The sequence below is a fragment of the Macrobrachium nipponense genome, chromosome 31, assembly GCF_015104395.2.
Source record: "Macrobrachium nipponense isolate FS-2020 chromosome 31, ASM1510439v2, whole genome shotgun sequence".
Classification (NCBI taxonomy): Eukaryota; Metazoa; Arthropoda; class Malacostraca; order Decapoda; family Palaemonidae; genus Macrobrachium; species Macrobrachium nipponense.
In genome coordinates, this window is record NC_061093.1 from 64,890,308 (window position 1) to 64,911,375 (window position 21,068).

At 40.0% G+C, this 21,068-nt stretch overlaps 1 protein-coding gene across 1 annotated transcript; it reads right to left on the reverse strand.

The window, feature by feature from the left end:
* Positions 1-213: 213 nt before the first annotated feature.
* LOC135206889 (activating signal cointegrator 1 complex subunit 2 homolog) lies at positions 214-8,402 on the reverse strand. Its single transcript, XM_064238368.1, has 2 exons — positions 7,829-8,402; positions 214-581 (listed from the first exon to the last, which is right to left on the reverse strand). Exons 1-2 carry the CDS (start codon positions 8,400-8,402, stop codon positions 214-216), a joined length of 942 nt encoding a protein of 313 aa, XP_064094438.1.
* Between the last annotated feature and the right edge of the window lie 12,666 nt (positions 8,403-21,068).

The following is a 21,068-nucleotide window of genomic DNA, read 5'->3' on the forward strand; positions in this document are numbered from 1 at the left end:
AGATGAAATAAAAAAATATTAAAAATATCACATTCAATTAGTAAAAAATTATGTAAAGAGTTTTATTTAAAACATCACATTCAATTAAAAAAAAAACGGGAATAAAATGTGTTTAATCAGATTATAAAACTTCAAAATATATATATATAAGTTATAGGCAATGAAACGTAAAAAAAATAATTTTATCGTCAGGATTATAGCGTAAGCGTTTGTTTATGTTCTTATACTTATTGGTAGTAGATCTCTCATCTCCTCTTTCCAGTGAAGCACTTTTGTTTGGGACAAAACTTCCTCCTTCATGAGACGATCCATGAGTTTCCATAGGTTATGGTGAGGTTGTTGAGCATTATTTGATAGAGCACTATGAAATCCTTCGAGACTGTTGTTTGTTCGAGGCATAGACCGTTGAGTTCTTAGGTTCATATTCCAGTGGGAAATTGGAAATGATGGACTAGCTCTTCTGCGATTTCCACCCCTTCCTCTGATGACTCCGATGTAATTTACCTCAAAATACAAGGGAAATTCTGAGGGGATATCCTCATCCTCCGAAAGTTCCTCAAAACCTGTAGACACATCTTCAACTGGTAAAAATGCAAGAGCAGAGAGACAACGTATCTTAAGACAAAATTCGGCATCATTGTGGTATCGAACTTTATACCTCAAATCAACAATTTTCCTGTAATTTGCTTGGCAGAAGTGGAAGAAACATCCACTCACACCAGTGTCAGGAAAAGTACAGTTAATTGCGTTAAATGATCCTTTTTCAAAGTCACTCATTATAGTTAATGGATTTTGTTGCAGTAATTCTTAAATTTTTTTGTAAAGCCTTTTATAAGTTTCCTCTGTTTTGTTTGGAAGAAGGGCATAAATACGAGGAAAACTACATGGACATGGATGGTAAAAAGTTGATAGAAAATTGCTGGTGACACCTTCAAGGTGCCATCAACAGCCCAGTTTCTGTACCTCCTTAAATGTTCAAACCCTACTTCAGTAGCAAATGTCAGAATGCGATTATGGTCATCGGCTCCCGAATCATACTGTAGAAACTTTTTCCCCTTATGAAAGATGTTGAAATTCTGTTGGAATGCAAACCCTGACCTTTCCGTAGGGATTGCAGGAGCACTGAAGTTCTGCTGCCTCCATCGACGATATTTCTACTTAGATGCTGGGCGTTTTGTACTTCAGCTCGTGTGCAAGCATCCAACGGCGACAAGCAGCTTGAAACTAACGATCTTGTAGATAAATTTTTCGAGGAGACATCTTCCTTTAGCTTTGCAACAGCACTTTTTGCTTCAACTGTACTTTTAGAGGCTGCATGATTATGTTCGTTGCAGGTCTTCTTTTCCAAAACAACTAATTTCTAATACTTTCCCAAACAACTCATTTTGGATATTTTCGAAAACAAGTAATTTCGGGTAGTTTCCAAAACAACTAATTTAGAAAGGAACAAATTTTTCGAAACAATGGCAATTGTCCGGATGGCAATTGTCAGCCAGGGAATTGTCCATACTAGTAATTGTCCGCATGGAAATTGTCCGCCTGGGAATTGTCCGCACATGATATATATATATATATATATATGATATATATATATATATATATAGATATATATATATATATATATATATATATATATATATAGATATATATATGTTCCACATACACTTTTGAAACGGATTGAGTAATTTCAAGCAATCTTGGCAAACATGCTACTCACCATCTAGGGATGAACACTGAGGTTAGGACGACATCACTGCCACCAAATATATATATATTATATATATATATATATATATATATATATATATATATATATATATGTGTGTGTGTGTGTGTGTGTGTGTGTGTGTGTGTGTGTGTGTGTGGTGTGTTTGTGGTTTGTGTATGTATGTATATATATATTATATTTACTATACTTTCACCTAAGATTGACATTATTCCTCTTCTACTAATTACTTTTTTCCTAATTATTTTTGTTCGCTCATCGTCGAATAAGCATAGGGTTAAGCCCTTTGGTAATCGCTATCTGTAAAATCACATTCAAGTCGCCTTAACTTCCTCTCTTGGATGGGCGTTGCTTCTTTCATTCTCTCTTTACTAAAGCCAGATGATAAACATTAAAAAAATATAAGAGGTAGAGAGAGACAGAGAACGCTTATTAACTGACAGCGATATGCTTCACGACCTCCTAGAGACCTGTGTCTCCTCGAGATAGCGCTGATCTTCATAAGCTCCTCCTCCTTCTCCTCCTTCGGGATATCAGCGCCCCGGTGCCTTCAAGGAGTTCCTCGAGTCTCGAGTAGGAGACGGAACAGCCGACGGACGCAATTGTAAATATCATCACCGGAAATGCTAGATAAGCGAAATGTCGGGAACATTACCTTTCTCGGATTAAGGGGATGACTCCCAGAGGTATTAAATCTCTCTCTCTCTCTCTCTCTCTCTCTCTCTCTCTCTCTCTTTGAAGATAAAGTTGCCGCGGCTATACCAACCCGTTTACTGTATGGTTTGCTGCATCTGCCATGGAAAACGACTGAATAATCTCCGTGGCAACTGAATAAAGTGAAACTAAATTCTTTTCTGCGTCACGCAGAACCGGAGTTATGACGTAACAGAGAACGTTCAAGACTAGATAACCTACTTACGCTAGACTTCTTGTTACTCTGATACGTGTCCTCTATCTTTCGTACCCCTGACTACCAGCGAGTAACAATTCCCTTTACTGCATTGATTCTAATTATATATCTAGTCTTTGAATTTGTTTATAAGGGCGATACCGGTCTTTGTTTAATGAAAAAAGGCACCGTTCTGTACTTCAGTGATTTTACTTCATCGTATCTATGTAACTTGGGAGATCTGAAGAAGTAAATGTGCTAATTAAGTAAATTCCTCGTTAAAATAATTAGTTTTATCTCTTTGTTTTACTCAGTTTATCCTTTTATCCTTAGCTTTTCTGAATTTCATTTCACAAACGTGCGATTCTTTCAAGATTTATTATTATTATTATTATTATTATTATTATTATTATTATTATTATTATTATTATTTTGGAAGGAGACCCTCTTTCAAACAAGTTTTATTGAAAGATATTGCTTGCATCAGCTGCATTCAACTTGTAAATAGTCTTCTCTATTTTCTAACAATAGCTTTCTCTCTGCTACTACAACTGGCGAGTATTGCGCGATATTACTCATCAGGAGGAGTCAATTTCGGGGATATTGCTTAATATTTATTATTTGTCACAGTACATGAATAAAAAATACAATTCGATCTAGTGGCCAACGTTTCTCTCGGTATCATCCGAGCATGATCACGGCAGTTGGATCGGAGTAGACTGTAGGTGTTGTTGTTGTTGTTGTTTTTGATTTAGCTGACCTTTAGTGTCAGCACGGGCTCTTGCTCACAGAGCAGCCCGTAACTCAGGATGGTGAGAAGGGTGGTAATGTAGGATATGATTCTTATTTGGTGATAATGCGTGAGTTGATGAGTGTGATATTGAAAGAAACTTTTTGATGGGTAAGGTTGTCCAACCTTTTTTAAACCCTAAGGTGCCCTTCAGTAGTAGGAAAGTGCTATAGTAGTGTGAGTGTTGGCAAGTCAGAGAGGCCAACAGATGAGAAGGAAGGAAGGGTATGAGTCTGAGAAAAAGTTTGCTAGTCAGTTAGCTTGTGATGTCCACAAAACATTTCCTTATTCCATTCCAATTCCGAGTGGGAAGTAGTGTGTGTTGTTGATGCACGAGGCTGAAGGAATGCTGTGCATGAGGTGAGGTAGTGATGAAGGATGTCAGAGTCGGGGCTTTCCTTTTGGATGTTGGGTGTGATAGGTTGATGTTGGCTGTCTTTGTGTCAGTCATGCACTGGGTGGATTGTTTGTTATTCTGTGTTTTGTGGTTTGTATGTGAGTGGATAGGGATGGCTGGGGGCAGGGGGGTGTGAGGGGTCTTGACTGATGTCCCCGAGATTCTGCTATTTAGGAGTGTTTTGCACCTACCTTGGTGGTGGGTAGGAGCATAGGAAGCCTGTAAGCTGTTGGGTGTTGTTTAGGATGTGTCTTGTTATTTGAGTGACTGATTGTTGATCTCCTTCATGACTTTGTCTTAGTTGTTGTGTTTCTGGGCAGTGTAATATATAGTGTTCCAGTGGTTCTTCTGTATTTGTTTCGCAGTATTTACATGGTTTAGGGTTGTTTTCTATTTTTGCCATGTGCATTGTATCGAACCTTAGACGGTGTATTATTACCGCTAGTGCTGTGTCATGTCTTCGGTATGCTGTGTGGTTGAAGTTGGTGTGGTGTCTGCATACCATTTTGCAGTCTTGGAGCCTCCGAAGATGGCTCTCCTGATTTGCTTTCCTCCTGTGTTTGGCAGTATGCTGCTGCTATGCTTTTTAGTTGGGTTAGTGAGAGGTTTATTTTGATGTTGACATTGTTTATGTGTAGCCCGCTTTTTGCCAGGGAATCGGCTTCCTCATTTCCTTGTATTCCAACATGGCTCGGGATCCAGTTGAGAGTTATTTGTCTGTTTCTGCTTTGATGGAGTTTTGCCAGTGCCCATATGCTCGTTAGGAGTTTGATATTTTCCTTTGCTTTGCCTTTTGTGATGGCTTTGTTTATTGCTCCTTTCGAGTCGGTGTGTATTGTAGTGTTGCCCACAGTCTGTGTTTGGGAGTCTTCTAGTGCTTTGGCGATAGCTATCAGCTCTGTCTGTAGTGTGGAGGCATTGTCGGAGAGTCTCCAGCTTCCTTTGAGTGTTGTTGAGTAGACCCCTGCTGCTGCCGCTGGGACGCTGAGGTCTACTGATCCATCTGTAAAGTATATGTTTGTGGCGGTTGTCAACTGTATTGCTTCTTGTGCTGCTTGCTTTAACTGTTGGGTGTGCATGCTTCCTTGCTTGCTGGAAAGAATTGTGTAGTTTGTGTTAAAAGGTTCTGGTTCCCAGGGTGCTGATTCTGTGTATTCACTGAAGGGGGTGTCTTCCCTGATGGCTGCGGCATGATTTTTGCATGCCTACTCTTCTCGAGTGTATCTAGAAGTCTCCAGCATATGTTTTGGGAGGGTCTAGCTCTTCATGGAGATTAATGCATTTCCTGATCTCCTTTTTGAGTGGACAGTCTCTGTCATTTTTTAAGGTTTTTAGCAGGATGGATGTGTTCTCTGATCTATCCTATGAGTCAGAGATTGTAGTTTTGTTTCATGTCTCAGGATGCATAGGTTGGTCCACATTGGTGCTCCTGTAATGAGTCTTAAGGCATTGTTTTGGATTACCTCAAAACTTTTTTGTTCAGTGCTTGTGAGATTAGTGAGGACTGGTGCGGCATACTCTACTGTTGATCTTATTGTCTGTATGTAGAAAATTCGAGGGCATGGTATACGGCTCCCTGCCTTAGCGAGGTGATTCTTTTCATGGCGTTTTGTCTGCATTTGATCTTTTGTTTAAGTGTTTCTATTTCTTTGTGTGTGAGAGTGTATGTTGATGTTGACTCCTAGGTACATGAAGTTGTCTACCCATTCGATGGGTTCTCCCATGAGTTTGTATTGGGTTCAGGTCTGTATTGTATTTGATTGCCATTGCCTTGGGTTTTTTTTGCGGTTTATTTTAGTCCTAGACTGTGGCATTTGTTTTCAATCTGTGTTATCGCGATTTGCATGTGTTGGTGGGCTCTATGCCTGTCTGTGTGACCAAGCACACATCATCTGCATATATTGAAAATTTCAACTCCATTTGGGAAATTGCTGTTGGCTAATTTCTCCATTAGTATATTGAAGAGGAAGGGGCTGAGTATTCCTCCTTGAGGGTGTTCCATTTTCCAGACTGAGGAATTCGGAGGTTGCTCCTTGAAAGGTGACTCTGGCTTGTCTGTTTTGCATGTATCTTTTTGGTCCATGCTAGAAGGTTGCCTTTAACCGTCTTGTTGGCTAAGGCTGCCAGGATAGCAGCTGCACTTGCAAGTTCGTAGGCTTTTTCTAGGTCGAGAAATACTACGATTGCTTTCTTGTTATTTATTGTGGCCATCACATCTGCTAGACATTCCTGTGTGCCTATCCCCTCTTTGTAGGCATATAAGCGGTGGTGTAAGGGCCCTGTTTTCCACAGCAGTCTGTTTAACACCATTCTCTCTGCCGTCTTTTCTGTGCAGCTGATGAGAGAAATGGGTCTGTAGGCGTTGGGCTCCTTTGGCGTTTGGGTAATTGGTTGTGTGTTTTGTTGGTTCCATTGTGTGGGTCTGATCTGCTCTGTGTACGTTCTGTTTATTATGTGGAGATGACTGTCTTTGCTGTGTTTCCCATGTTTTTTAACATGCTATATGTAATCATGTCTGCTCCTGGTGCTGTGTCTGTTCCCTTTTGGAGGGCTTTGTCAAGTTCTTTCATTGTGAATGGTGTGTCCGTGTCATCAGAATTGCTGCAGGCTGTATTGATGATTCTCCATCTTCCAGGATTGAGTGCCACTTGTCTTTCTCGTGTGACTGGTGGTAGGTGAATTGATTTGGTTCTGTCTGCAAAGTGTTGTGCTAGTCTGTTTGCTTCAGCTAGAGGGTTGGGATGGTGTGCCTGTGTTGGCCTGGTCTTTCCTGATACCCTTGTTGAAATTAACCACTTGAACATCTTTGCAATGGGCGTCATTCGAGTGGTTTCTGAGCACCATTTTAGCCAGGTTTCCTGCTTAACCTCCTTAGCAGTTTGGGCTGCGTGGTTTACGACTTCTCTTAGGATCGTGTGCAACTCGTCGGTGGGGTTTGGGGTTCCCTTCTGAATATTTTCCTTATTCTGTTTACTTCTTGAGTTCATTTCTTTGATTCTAGAGTTGTAGTACCAACTGTCCTTGTGTGGGGTTGCATTTGTTCTAAAGGCTTTCTTTGGCATGGAAATGTTTGCTGCGTTGTGCAGGCTCTCTACAAAGTCCTGTTGGAGCGTGCATATGTTGAGGGCTGGATTTTGAATGTACTGTGTTGCCCATGTGTTCATGTGGTTTTGAATGTTGGCCAGTTTGCTAGGTCCGGTCTCCATCCTGCCGGAGGGGGCGGTGGTGGGGGAATTTTCATTATCTTTAGTTTTGTTTCAGTTGCAAAATGGTCACTGGTTAGAGTTGGGTGCACTCTCCATGTGCAGTCTTCTTTCAGGTTTCCAGTTATGAAGCTTAGGTCTAGCCTGCCACCTCGTAGGTGTGTTGCTTCATTTGTGTCATTTATTAGTGCAACGTCCGGAAATTCATCCATTAGGATGTGTATGTGTCTGCCTGTTGCATTTGTGTGCTGTCTCGACTGTAAGCATGGGTGGTGTGCATTGAAGTCTCCTGCAAAGAAGGTGTTTTCTCTGGAGGCTGCACTGAAGAGGTTCTCTCCTTCAAAGATTTTTTCATGCCCTTTGTAGATATTGTGTATGGTGAGTGACGTGTTCGCTAGTCTTATGAGGACACTTAGTGTCTCAATCCCATCACCACAGTTTATGTTTCTTATTTTTCCGAGGGAATTGTTGTTTCATTAGGGGTGATCAGCCCTCTATTTGAATCTGTATGTGGAGTTTTATAAACTGTGTATCCTTTGAATGTGAAGTTGTTGTTTCCCTAATTAGTGTTTCCTGCAGCAGGATGACGTCGTGTCTTTCTGAGAGTACTCTTGATTGTAGTATGGCATATTTTGTGTTGGCACTGTTTATGTTCCATTGTAATATTTTTAGACTGGTGTATGATGAAATGTCTTTCAGTGTTTTGGGGGCGTGTTTTGGTGTTGATTGTGTTTCCTTCCATCTTAATAAGGGTGTCAGTGCTACAATCGTTTTCCTGAGGTCAGCTGTTAGGTTTAGGTTGGAAACAATTGTTGAAAATTACCCTCACAATTTTCTCTATTCCCTCCTAAAGTCGTCTTTACTGAGGCGGTAGGTGGGTTTTCTGGTGACTGCTCTACGGTGTTGTGCTGACTTTCGGCACTGGTACTACCGTCACGGGTGGAGTTGGGGGTGGGGGTGTGTTCATGTGATTGGGTGGGGTGGGAAGTAGGGGTTTTGGTTTTCCGAGTTGATGTGGAGTAGAAGGACATGGGGTTTGAGGCAGGTGTGGGTGTGCTGCTTGTGTCTTGGTTTTGCGTCTGTCTGGGGTCTCTGTGGTATGTGTTCCCCGTTGTTGGTCTTGTTGTGGTTGTTGTGTAGGTGGATTGCGTCTCTGATTGGTGGGGGTTTCTGCTGCCTATACTGGGTTCTTGGTGTCTGTGTTGCTGTGGTTGTTGTTGCTGTAGTGGAGGTGGGTTGTATTCCGTTGGTTGCTGAGGATGTGATGTTTGTTGTGGGTGTTGTTGTTGTGTGGGTGGGTTTTGTTGTGGTAGGTGTTGAGGGTATGATGTGGTTGTGGGGGTGGTGTGTTGCTGTTGCAACGTTCTGGTGGTGGTCTGGGGGTTCTGGCCTTTCATTCGCCAAATCCTCTTAAGTCTTTCCGGACAGCCTTTATGCCAGGCGTGATGCTGCCCTTTACAATTCGGGCATTTTGCTGTCGTCCTCTCTTTCCTTTTGTAACGATCTAAGCACTCTTGTGTGTTGTTGTTTGCCGCTACAAATCCACAAATGTGTTTGAGCCGCATTCACGTTGATGGTGTCCAAATCTTTGACACCTAAAGCACCTTAGTGGTTCTAGGGGTGAATTCTTCAGTGGGGAAGATTCCCCATATTGGTATGTTCCACTTCAGCAGGCCTTTCCCCTTGGAAAGTCACAAGAACCTTTCTTGTTGGTTCTCCTGCTTTGTTTGTGCACCGGGGTGGCGTCTAACACAAAGGAGAGGTCTTTTATGGGTCGATTGGGAGGTTTTACTGGTATCTGCATATGAGTCCTTTCTGTATTCTGTCGTTTGGGTCCAGTGCCTTGCAATGTCCGTCCTTCTTGAGTACTTCTTCGGCATGTTTGTCTTTAGGTATCAGAATGAATTGTCCTGTTCGGGTTGGTCGTGCCTGGAAAACGATGTCCTTGTGTCTGTCTTCAATGGCTTTTATTGTGGTGTAGGCTGTTTCTCCAGGTTTTTGTATTGGTTTTGAAATCTCGCAGTCGTGGGAATTCGGTGTCTGATTGCAAGTTAAAAGTGTCCGTGTTTTGTGTTGATTTCTTCATGTTTTTCTTACTGCGTACAAGTGTGAAGCCATCATTGTCCTGTGAAAGGTCGTCTCCGTGTCAGAGCAGTCTAGGGAGAGGAGCTGTTGGTTGGGATGTTCTTTTGAGTGTGCAGGAGAGTTATCAGGGGAGAGGAAATCCGTGGTCGTTGTGTCACGTGTTCGTCCGAGGGGAGTTGGTACCTGATCTATTTCGTCTCTAGTCGGTGTCATGGCTGTGATGGGGGCTGAGGAGTCGTCATGGATGATGTGATCTTGTGATATGATAGAGGTTGAAGGTTCCAATGTCTATGAAGTGATATTATGAGGGGTGGGTGAATAAGTGGTTGGTTGTGTTTATGTCGCCTGAAGGGCTTGGATATTTGTTTAAGTTATCTTGGAATCTGGCTTATGGAAGGCGCCAGCCTATGGTTTCCTGTGCTACTTGCAATATAGTATTGCGACAGTAGGAAGATTTGTCTCTTTGTCTTGCTTCTGTTGGAGTTTTTAGACCTCAAGGGCTACCAAATGTTTCACAAGAGAGACGGTGTTAATAAGAGAAAAGTTATTTTTGAGAAAGGAGAGTTGTATTTTAAGTTTTCAAAATTGCTTATAAGATGAGAGAGCTCTCTCAAATCTTATTCTCCCTTGCTGAGCGCGCCAACTATAAAGTCGGCAGGGCTAAAAATGCAGGGAAAAAAGTCTGCAGCAAGCTGATTGGCTGGTGGCCGAAGAAGCACAAGCTTGAAAACCTACAAAGAAGCTTGAAGGTTTTTGTGCTAGCTTCTGATTGGTCGGTGGCTGCCGGTGGGAGGAGTCTGGGAGGAGCTGTCGCTGGAAGTGGGTGGAGTCTAGGAGCGGTGTGAGCCGAGATGTTGCTACCACGGATGCCGAGCAGCAACTGTAGGTGTTGTCAGATCTACTCAATATATGGAGCGCAGGTCAGCAGTCAACCGCGAGCTGCGTTTTCATTGGCGGTGGCGCAGTGCGCTCCAGCTATTGGTTGAAAGAAGTTTTAACTTCAAGACGCTTCTCGTCGTTGAAGGTTGCGCTGTTGCAGCCTAGCTGATCGTCGAGGCTGGGGCAAGACTTCCCCGGGCGCTGTGTCACGACGGCTCGCGTTGTCATTGCTGATGGGCTGCTTGTCTCATCTGGTATTCTTTGATCGGGAGTGTCGTTCGGTCTGGTATTATTTGTGCTATTATTTATGCACATAGGTCTCCTTAGGTTGGTGGGAGGAAGAGCACTTCCTGCGTCGTATTCAATGAGGGCTTCTCTTGTTGTATAGGAGTGCCTCGAGCAGCTCGCAAACGCCGTTTGGTCAGGAGCCCTCCCTATTATCTTAATATTCTTGATAATACCGTCGCGGGAGATGGCTTCCTGGTGTGCTGTCATGGTATGGTTTTTAATTGCCCCCTTCTTGTGCGTGGCAAGAAATCCTCTTGGACAGTTTCATAGAAGTCATACCAACGTAAGAGCCGGGACATCCACGGACGGGGCATGAGAATTGGTAGACTACATTCGACTGTTTCAAGAGGTCTTCTGCGGGGGGGTCGGGTTGTTCTTCATGATAAGGTCGTCGGGTACGTCGATTCTGGTAATAAATCACGAGTTCGAGTTCTTTGTCGACTTCGGTGGGGGTCACATTTTCTCTGATGATTTTTCTCAATGCATCTTCGTCCTCACGGTGACGTGCGTGCATTCTGGCTTTGTAAAACAGCTTGATCTTCTCATGGGGGTGGGGCTGCGGTCTCTCACTCTCGCTATACCACCGATCCAACGCTGTTCGGACTTCTTTATTAATAAGTCGATTCGGATACCCGTTATTAACGAGTACCTGAGTGACCTCGGTCGAGTTCTTTGTGAGTGTCCTGCCAGGAAGAACAGTGCGTGAGGGCCCTCCGAATGTAGGCCCTGACTGTGGTGTTCTTGAACCGTGCAGGACATTCGCTGTCACCATTCAGGCAAAGTCCTAAGTTTGTTTTCTTGTATATACCGAAGTTTTCAGACCATCGTCGGTCTTGGAGACGAGGACGTCGAGAAAGGGGAGCCAGCCTTCGTTGCTGAATTCGACGGTATAAGTTCAGCGAACTGCACTGCTGGAACATGCGCCTGACAGCTTCAACCTCTTCCTCATTCTCGGCATGTACAAAGATATCGTCGATATCAGATGAGACAAGCAGCCCATCAGCCATGACAACGCGAGCCGTCGTGACACAGCGCCCGAGGGGAAGTCTTGCCCCAGCCTCGACGATCAGCTAGGCTGCAACAGCGCAACCTTCAACGACGAGAAGCGTCTTGAAGAAAACTTCTTTCAACCAATAGCTGGAGCGCACTGCGCCACCAGCCAATGAAAACGCAGCTCGCGGTTGACCCCCTGCTGACCTGCCGCTATATATTGAGTAGATCTTGACAACACCTACAGTCTACTCCGATCCACTGCCGTGATCATGCTCGGATGATACCGAGAGAAACGTTGCCACTAGATCGAATTGTATTTTTTATTTGTTCATGTACTGTGACAAATAAATAAATATTAAGCAATATCCCCGAAATTGACTCCTCCTGATGAGTAATATCGGCGCAATACTCGCCAGTTGTAGTAGCAGAGAGAAAGCTATTGTTAGAAAATAGAGAAGACTATTTACAAGTTGAATGCAGCTGATGCAGCAATATCTTTCAATAAAACTTATTATTATTATTATTATTATTATTATTATTATTATTATTATTATTATTATTATTATTATTGGTTGTTATTATTATTATTATTAATTAATTAATAATTTTGTTTGTCTATCACAGTTCTCCAATTCGACTGGATGGTATTTATAGTGTGGTGTGTTCCAGGTTGCATCCTGCCTCCTCCTCCCCCTCCTCCTCCTCCATTATTATTATTATTATTATTATTCTTATTATTATTATTATTATTATTATTATTATTATTATTATTATTATTATTTATTCAATGAGCACATTCTTATATTAACCCAAAAACAGTTGTGAAGATAAATGAAGAGGACGAAGAAAACGATACAAGTGAAAATGTATATGGCGACGCATGCATTTAAGTAACTATCACTCAGACTATAAGCTCGAACGGTAAATGAACCATATACTCGAAACGTTCCGAACTTCTAACATCACACGTCGGGGAAAACGCAGATAACTATCGAACGTCACACAGTTTCTGCAGCGTGGAATAAATTGCAGGTAGTTCGGGAAGGGAAATCAACGCAGTGAGGCAGGCTATGCATCTAATAAAAATAGGCGCCAGGCCAAAACCAATTTCCTTCGCCAGGAATGGCGAAGTTCAGCCGCCAGGCTCTGATGGACGTCAAGCACAATTTTCCGTCGTGGTGAAAACCGTTACTGGAGCCGTAACACAAGTCTTGGGAGGCAGTTTTGAAATCAGCAGCAGTAGTAGTACTGGTTTGATGTATAATTTTCAAGAAAAATCGTTTCACACATGTACTTAAAACCTGTATTAGCTTTACAAGTAAATCTTTCCGTCCTGGTGAAAACCGTTACTGGAGCCGTAACACATGTCGTGGGAGACCACATTTGTTTGTTTGTTTGTTTGTTTGTATGTATGTATGGTTTTTTTTTTTACGTTGCATGGAACAAGTGGTTATTCAGCAACGAGACCAACGGCTTTACGTGACTTCCGAACCACGTCGAGTGTGAACTTCTATCACCAGAAATACACATCTCACACTCCTCAATGGAATGCCCGAGAATCGAACCTGCCGCCACCGGAGACCACTTTCGAAACAGCAGCAGTAGTAGTACAGGTTTGATGTATAATTTTCAAGAAATCGTTTCACATATGAATTTAAAACCTGAATTAGTTTTTCAACTAAATGCCATGGGGAACTATGCATGTATAAATGGGCTTTAGGTTTACACGTTTTAATTGACAACAATCATTCCGTGAATACTTGTATTGCAAATGAATGTCATCCCTTTGAGAATCTGGATCCATTTAAACTCAACGCCTGAATTAATTTTACAACTAAATGCCAATGGTGAACTATGCATGAATCCTTTTCAAAGGGCCTTTGCTCTACACGTTTTACTCGACAACAATAATTTCCTGACTACTTGCATTGCAAATAAATGTTCATGCCTTCAACAGAGATCGGTAACGTAGCCTTTGAGAATCTGGATTCTATTATAAATATAAGTAATATCAGTGAATGCCATTTTCAACAGTCTATCTATTGCTTCCTTTGACCAAACAACTTCTCGTCCTTCTGCCTTTTTCCTGGTGTCTTCGGGGTAGGGAAAATGAAAAGGTCCTTCGAATGCCTTTTCCATTGGCGTTTTTGTCATACAAAGAGAATATCGGAAAGAGTTCTAAATTTTATTCGTCACTGCAAATTAGGAACGTATCCAAGGATCGATGTGGTTAACCTAGTAAGCAATAACCTAGAGCAATGTGAATATAATTAAATCGGTGAGCATTCAAGTGTGTCTTGCTATTTATATTAGCGTGTATTGGATTCAACAAAAGTTCATAAATCTAAACTGTTATGCAGCGCAACGAAACAATGTCAATTAGATTCATTCGATATTTCCGAGACGTATCCTTTCCTCATACTGAAAAAAATGCTGCAAACATATCAGAAATGTCAAAGTAAAGAAATAATGTAATTCATTATCTCATCTAGCTGTTCTGTAATACAAACATATTAGAAATGTCAAGGTAAAGAAATAATGTTTTAATTCATTATCTTATCTAGCTGTTCTGTATTACAAACATGTTGGAAATGTCAGTGCTAAAAAACAATATTGTAATTTATTATCTTATCTAGTTGTTCTGCACTGAAAGTTGTCTACTATGAACAAGAGATAAAATGATTAACCTTCTTAGCTACTCACCTCTGCTATTTCAATCAGCTTACAGTAATCAGCATTTCCAGATTCTCTTATTGTTATTCTGGGAAAGTAAAATATACTTAAGAAGTGGCTGTGTCAATGGCATCCAATAACCTCTTGTATAAAGGGCAAATGCAACTAAAGTCAATACGATTAAGTGAAGGACCATCTGAATGATCGTCCCATCTTGTCGATGCTACAAGAGCAATCTAAGGTCCAAAGCAAACTGAACCTGATTGCAATAATCATGTCATCAGTCCGACACCATCTTGTCTCTGCAATTAGTGAAGCCTTTTGCAACTGACAAGAGAGGGATCGAGGTGTCTTAATGAAGGACAAATAGAATCTCATTTTTTTTCCTTTTACGTTTTTTAATGAATTCGACTTTGTTGCAGCACACCTTGGTAAATTTTGATTATTTTTTCATTTGTATTTAGAACTTGGCAGTTTGAATTATATGGACACTCATATATTTTCATTTTGTGGTTTATATATACATATATATACATATATACACACACACACACACACACACACACACACACACACACACACACACACACACACACACACACACATAACACATATATATATATATATATATATATATATATATATATATGATATGTTATATATATATATATATATAAGTCCATCACATTACCGTGATTCATATACCTAATACATATATCGAACTACAAATGTCCTTTAATATCTAATTCGCTCTATCTCGAAATTAATATATTTTCATATATGCTTAACCGAGGGGGAATTTATTAAGCTGTAATAGAATTGGCGATCAACAGGCGCGAACCAGCGGTGTCGGGGTGGTTTAAGGCTTCACTGCCAGTCCTGGAATTGGGAGGTCGCTGGTTCGCGCCTGTCGATCACCAATTCTATTATCGCTTAATAAACTCCCCCTCGGTTAAGCATATATGAAAATATATTAATTCCGAGGTAGAGCGAATTAGATATTAAAGGACATTTGTAGTTCGATATACTATATATATATATATATATATATATATATATATATATATATATATAATATATATATATATATATATATATATATATATATATATATATATTATATTATAAATTCGGACCTGTCCCAGCACGCCTTGGTAAACAATTTTTATTAAATTTTCATCTGTATTTAGAACTTGGTAGTTTGCATCATATGAATACTCACATATTTTCTTTTCTTTGAAAAAAATGTAGGTACATTTAACATATGTAATCATTAATACATCATTATGTTTTACAATAGATACCGATGGTAAGTTGTATTTGAATAACGTAAATACATAACGAGGAGAGCCGTGTATGGAAATGATTATATTTCTCTTGTTATACCATGTATCTTTGGGCAGACTAATTGATATCTTTCCTAACATATTTCTTATATATTCATATTTTTTATCATATAGCTCTGTAATCCAACCAATGATAACGTATTTTTTTATATATATTTTCTTGGTAAATACTTGACTTCTCTGTTATTTTTCATTTAAAAATTAAGAGACATGTTAATTAAAGTCTTGTTTCTTTCACAGAATCTGTAAACAGTTTACGTAATCAAAAATGCCATAATGTCTTCAAGTGATTATAATTCCTCCTCCGGCTTAATCTTGATTCTGATTTCATATACGCTTTTTGGAACAGAAGTATACTACATTACCTAACCAGCAAAAATGAAAAATGATTTATCCCAATCTCTCTCTCTCTCTCTCTCTCTCTCTCTCTCTCTCTCTCTCTCTCTCTCTCTCTCTCTCTTTCTCCTTTCCTACTTATTTTATTCCCATGGGACTGTAAAAGTGGAAGCCTAGAAAATAACCTTGCTTCCAGTAAACAATAAATAAATAAATAAATAAATAAACCCCTTCTTTAACATGAAAAAATTAGTCTGTGCATAAATCCTGATCATTATGCGATTTCTTCACTCGGTACCTCTGCATTTATTGCAAGCGTTCGAGCTGCTGCAGTTCTTCGAGTGTGGCAGTTGTAAAAGGGTTGTTAAGCTGCCTCAGGAGGTGGGGCCCTTGGCGGTTGTTGAATTTATAAAAAGAAAAGACCCTCCAGATTTAGGGCTTGTGCTGGAGGAGGAGCCCCAAATCTTCCTGAGGGGGGAGGAACAAGTCTTGATTCAACACAATTATAATATTTTACCCCAGCTCTGTTCTCTGCTGCGTCTTTCATTGTAGAGATCAAATATCATTGTTTGATGTTTAAATATTGAGAAGGTGAGATTCATACAGGAGGAAGAAAAAGGTGAGGAAAAAAACCTCATGGAGAGAGTGAGAGAGAATACAGTCAGTCGTCTAATTTGGGTAGTAGCTCAGATTATTACTTTTCAGCAAATAGTAGATAAGACTTTTGATAAAATTTTACAGATGAAATGTTCCACATCCTACATTTTTTTTAATACCTCTGCAATTCAATTGTGACTTATTCTTTTAAAACACCTCCTTTCTCTTTCTATTTCTCTGTCTCCATAAAATGCAAGGAAAAGGACAATAGTTTTCATAGAAATGAAATAATTTGTTCAGAATTCATTATATATCGTTTTCTTCGAATAAAGATAACTAGAATGTTGAAAATAGAAATTTATATATACAATATCTGTCTGTCTGTCGGCGCCTCTCTTACTATCGGTTTGTCTCTCTGTCTGTCTGACTTGCTGACTTACTGACTTACTGTCTGTCTGTCTGTTCTTCTCTCTGACTGACTGAATGACTGTCTGACTGACATACTGCCTGTGGGTGTGTTTGTTGGTCTGTTTCTCTCTTCGGAAGTTTTTTATTTCTCACCATTATCCCCCTCCCATATGAATCTCACCCTTCCAATATTTGAGCACCACACAACGGGTATTTGTTCTCGACAATGAAAAAACGCAGAGAACGTCGCTGGGGTAAAATATTGTAATGTCGTTGAATAAGGGAACGTTCCCACTTCGGAAGATTTAGGGTTCCTCCTGCACAAGGGTCTTTAAAATCCTTGCGACAGCCCTTAAGGGGCCAAGGAACTAAAAAACTCAACCCTTTTAATTTCATTCCTTTTACTGTATCTCCGTTCATTTTCTCTTTCTTCCATCTTACTTTCCACCCTCAACCAACAGTTGTTTCGTAGCGCAACTGCTTTGAGGTTTTCCTCCTGTTACACCTTTAAAACCATTCGACTATCATTGTCCATTTCAGCTCAGAATGTGCTCATAGGTCCCAGTGCTTGGCCTTAGGGCGAAGCTCAATATTCCATCCTATTCTATGCTGAGGTACCGAGTGTCCAACTTGGTCCTTCCAGACGATCTCATCAAAGAGGAGTAAGGTATAAGCAGGTGTCTGGCCACTTTCTTGGGTTTTCACTTAAGGAGTGAAATTCTTCTTCGTTTCCATTGTACTGACCATATGACTTTAATGAACGTAAGCTTCTTTATTTGGAATGCTCTTATCTCGGTGGTAAAACTATGACTTAATTAATTCTCACTCGTGAGCAAAAAAAAAAAAAAAAAATTCCTTAATTATCTGCATTCACCACGCTGAGGTACTGCCCTGGATTTTCTTTGCGGTGTGTTAATATTATATTAGGAACTTCTTTCTCTTAATCCTACTTAATTCCAACTTGATTCCCAAACGTGAAATAATAGTTATGTAAGCTTACCAAGGATTCTCTGTACTACTCACATTCGGATATTCTTATGAAAGAGTCGTTACTTGTATATTCCTGGTCAATCTTCAATCAACATTTTGGTGACAAGAATTTGAAACGTTTCTTATTTGTCGGTGACATAAATGCTTAGCATGGATTATATCCAATGATGTTCTCACAAAAAAAAAGTAGTTTTCTCCTCCAAAATCTGTTTGTATTAGAAAAAAAATTTGTTTTTCGACCATTTGACCCTCATTCTAATGTTTATTTGCCCAGCCACGATATCCATAATTAGGTAACCCGCTACATAGATAGATAGACAGACAGTTAGATACTTTGATGAATAATCCATGGCAGTCTGGACCTCTGAGCTGATAATACAATACAGATTATTAAAGTATAATTCCTAAATGAAAAATATAGAACATTTAATTAAACACAAACTAAGAAACATGGTCAAACCAACATAAAGCAAAAATGAAAATGCCCTTTCATGTAATAGATTATATGGACGTTGCATCTCATATGAATATTCTCTTATTCATAGAAAACTACTAATTTGTTATCTTACGAAGTCATTGTAACTTTCCCCAACATTAATTATTCATTGCTTTGAATTGCCATAAATTTCAGGCACGTGAAAAGATAGGATAAGTGCTACTCTACTTTTATTTTAGGATATCCATTTCTTGTATTATCATATGTTGGTTTTAATTTTTTCTCGTGATAACTTTATTACCTGGTGCATAAATAATGGTTTACATTATAAGCAGATATACGGATGTCGCCAAGAAAAATGAGGAGGTTCCCCCCTCATTTCCCAACACCAGGATGTTGCGTCTCACTTTGCTGAAGGAGAGGAAAAGGATGCAGGTGTAAAATTAACTTTGCACCTGAAGCGCAGAAGAAAAACGTCAATATGATTTCAGCCACCCTTTGCCCTGAATCCAGAGAGAGAGAGAGAGAGAGAGAGAGAGAGAGAGAGAGAGAGAGAGAGATGTTGGAACATATAGCTAAGTTTCATCATTTTCTATTTCAGCCATTGTGCATTGCTTGTGTCTCTATACCCTGATGAAAACATGTTGCCAATTCTGACATTAGAACCTTGAGCCCAATGAAGATTACGACGTGTGAGGGTTTTATGTAGTTTTGTAGTCAAAAGAGAGAGAGAGAGAGAGAGAGAGAGAGAGAGAGAGAGAGAGAGAGAGAGAGAGTCAAGCACCTGAGTGTAACCGAGTCAAGGGGATACAAGAGTTCCTCACCAATTCAGGGAATTAAAGAGGTCGTCGAGATTGAAAATTCGCGCGTAATCTGGCGAGGCGTCATCCTTTCAGGGCGTGGAACTGTGTGTTTGTTCCTCTGAATGTGTAATTCGGTCAAAAGCTGCTCGATAAAGATGACGGGAGACTTTTCATCGGTTTTCATTAGCGAGATGTTAGTAAATGTGAGTAACTTTGCCTCGGATGTTCTTTGAAATTTCGTGCCGACATGAGAGAGGCGTTTGATGCAAGTCTCGTCTCCGTCCACGGTGGAGAAATAGCTCTTACCGAGAACGATGGACTATCAATAGAAACTAAATTGCTATCGGAATAAGAAGCTTTTGTGAACATCTTTTTCTACGCGTGAATTGCGCTATAATTTTCCTTTACAAATCACTGTGTACCAGCTCACAAAAGTCAATGAGGGTCTATCGTGAGAGGTGATAATTACGATGATGCCTGTGGTGATTGAAAAATTAACCAGAGGAAATCAGGCAAATGTCTGTTAGAGGGGTTTTCGTTTTTATAATAAGTATATGAATACATTCCATTGATCATGTTGTTCTAAAGAAGTCAGTTTAGATGATCTTGTTGTAAATTTTAAGTCCATTGTGAAAGTGTGTTTCTATGACAACAAAGAATTAAAATGCTCATTGCTCCGTTCAATCTCTTCTCACTAAAGGAAAATAATAATCATAAAAAAAGAATTATGGAGAGAGAGAGAGAGAGAGAGAGAGAGAGAGAGAGAGAGAGAGAGTTTACATAACTGGCTGCGACATTCTGACCGTTGTTGTCCCCCTGACGTAGAGCTGATCCTCCAAAACTCCTTCGGGATGACAGCGCCCCGGTGCTTTCAAGGAGTTCCTCGAGTCTCGCGTGGGAGATGAAGCAGACGACGGACGCAATTGTAGATTCCATCTCCGGAATTCTGGATAAGAGAAATGTCGCGAACGTTACCTCTCCCGGATAAAGGGAATGGCTCCTGAAAGGTATAAAACCTCTCTTCTCTCTCTCTCTCCGGTCAATCGTCATCTCTCTCTTCTAAACTCTCTCTCTCTCTCAGTTGCTATGCTGAGACAATATTACGTTGTTGACTGTATTGTTTTCTGTATCTTTCGTGGAGTCTTTTGAAGAAGAGGAAACTGAAACATACCATCAAGTTCTTCCTCAGCTACCTGAGCGGATTTGATGCCACAATTTTGGCTAAATCCATATTGTATGGAGAGGAACTTTTGTTAATACATATGCATTTATGCATGCATATATGTATTTGCTATGCTGTCTTCAAAGATAACTTAAAAATATATACAATAAAATCTCTCAAATGTATTACCATGCAGCTCTGTAAACCAACTAGTGGTGACGTCATTTTTAAAAATTTATTGATTATGTTAGTTTTCTTTCATCATTAGTCTTTAGTCGTTGAATTTTCTATGAGTTTCCTAATCACGTTAGTCATCATGACTGCTTATTTTCATGATAAATATGATGACATACTCATTTTCGATTTGTTTTATTTTATTTTATTATTTTTTTTTTTTACAGAATCAGCCAACAGTTTATCTAGTTAAAAAGGCCATCATAAACTCAGATGCTCATAATCCTTTTTCTTATGTCATTTATGCCTCTTAAAATTGAAGTGTACATAAATATCTAACCAACAGTGAAGAAAACTAATTCATCACAATCTTTCTCTCTTCCTACCAGCTTTCTTGATTGATGTGGCCCTGATACAGCGGAAATCGAGGAAATAGTTTCGTTTGCGAAAAAAAAAAAAAAAAAAAAAAAAAAAATCTCGTAGTTAACATAACAGCTTCTTCTGCATAAATCCCATCTTCGTGCGATCGCACTCGGTACCTCTGCATTTATGGCAAAAGTTCGCACTGCACTTCTAGAAGTGTGGCGGTTGTAAAAGGGATTGTTAACCTGCCTCTCTGAGGAGTTGAAGCCCTCGGCGGTTGTTGCAGGTTGTAAAAAGACCCTCCAGAGTTAGGGGCTTGTGCTGCCGGAGCCCCAAATCTTCCTGAAGGGGAGAAAAAAATCTTGACTCAATACAATTATAATATTTTACCCCAGCTCTGTTCTCTGCGTCCTTCATTGTCGAGATCAAATATTAGAGAGAGAGAGAGAGAGAGAGAGAGAGAGAGAGAGAGAGAGAGAGAGAGAGAGAGAGAGAGAGAGAGAGAGTAGAATGTATAAAGAATTTATAGA

What these genes read in the sequence shown, in the direction of transcription:
- LOC135206889 (XM_064238368.1), bottom strand. Translation starts at nt 8,402, where the DNA reads ATGAAAGGCCAGAACCCCCAGACCACCACCAGAACGTTGCAACAGCAA. An exon ending in GAATAGAGAAAATTGTGAGG is followed by an intron (nt 582 to 7,828) that starts GTAATTTTCAAC and finishes CATTTTTACCAG; the next exon opens with TTGAAGATGTGTCTACAGGT.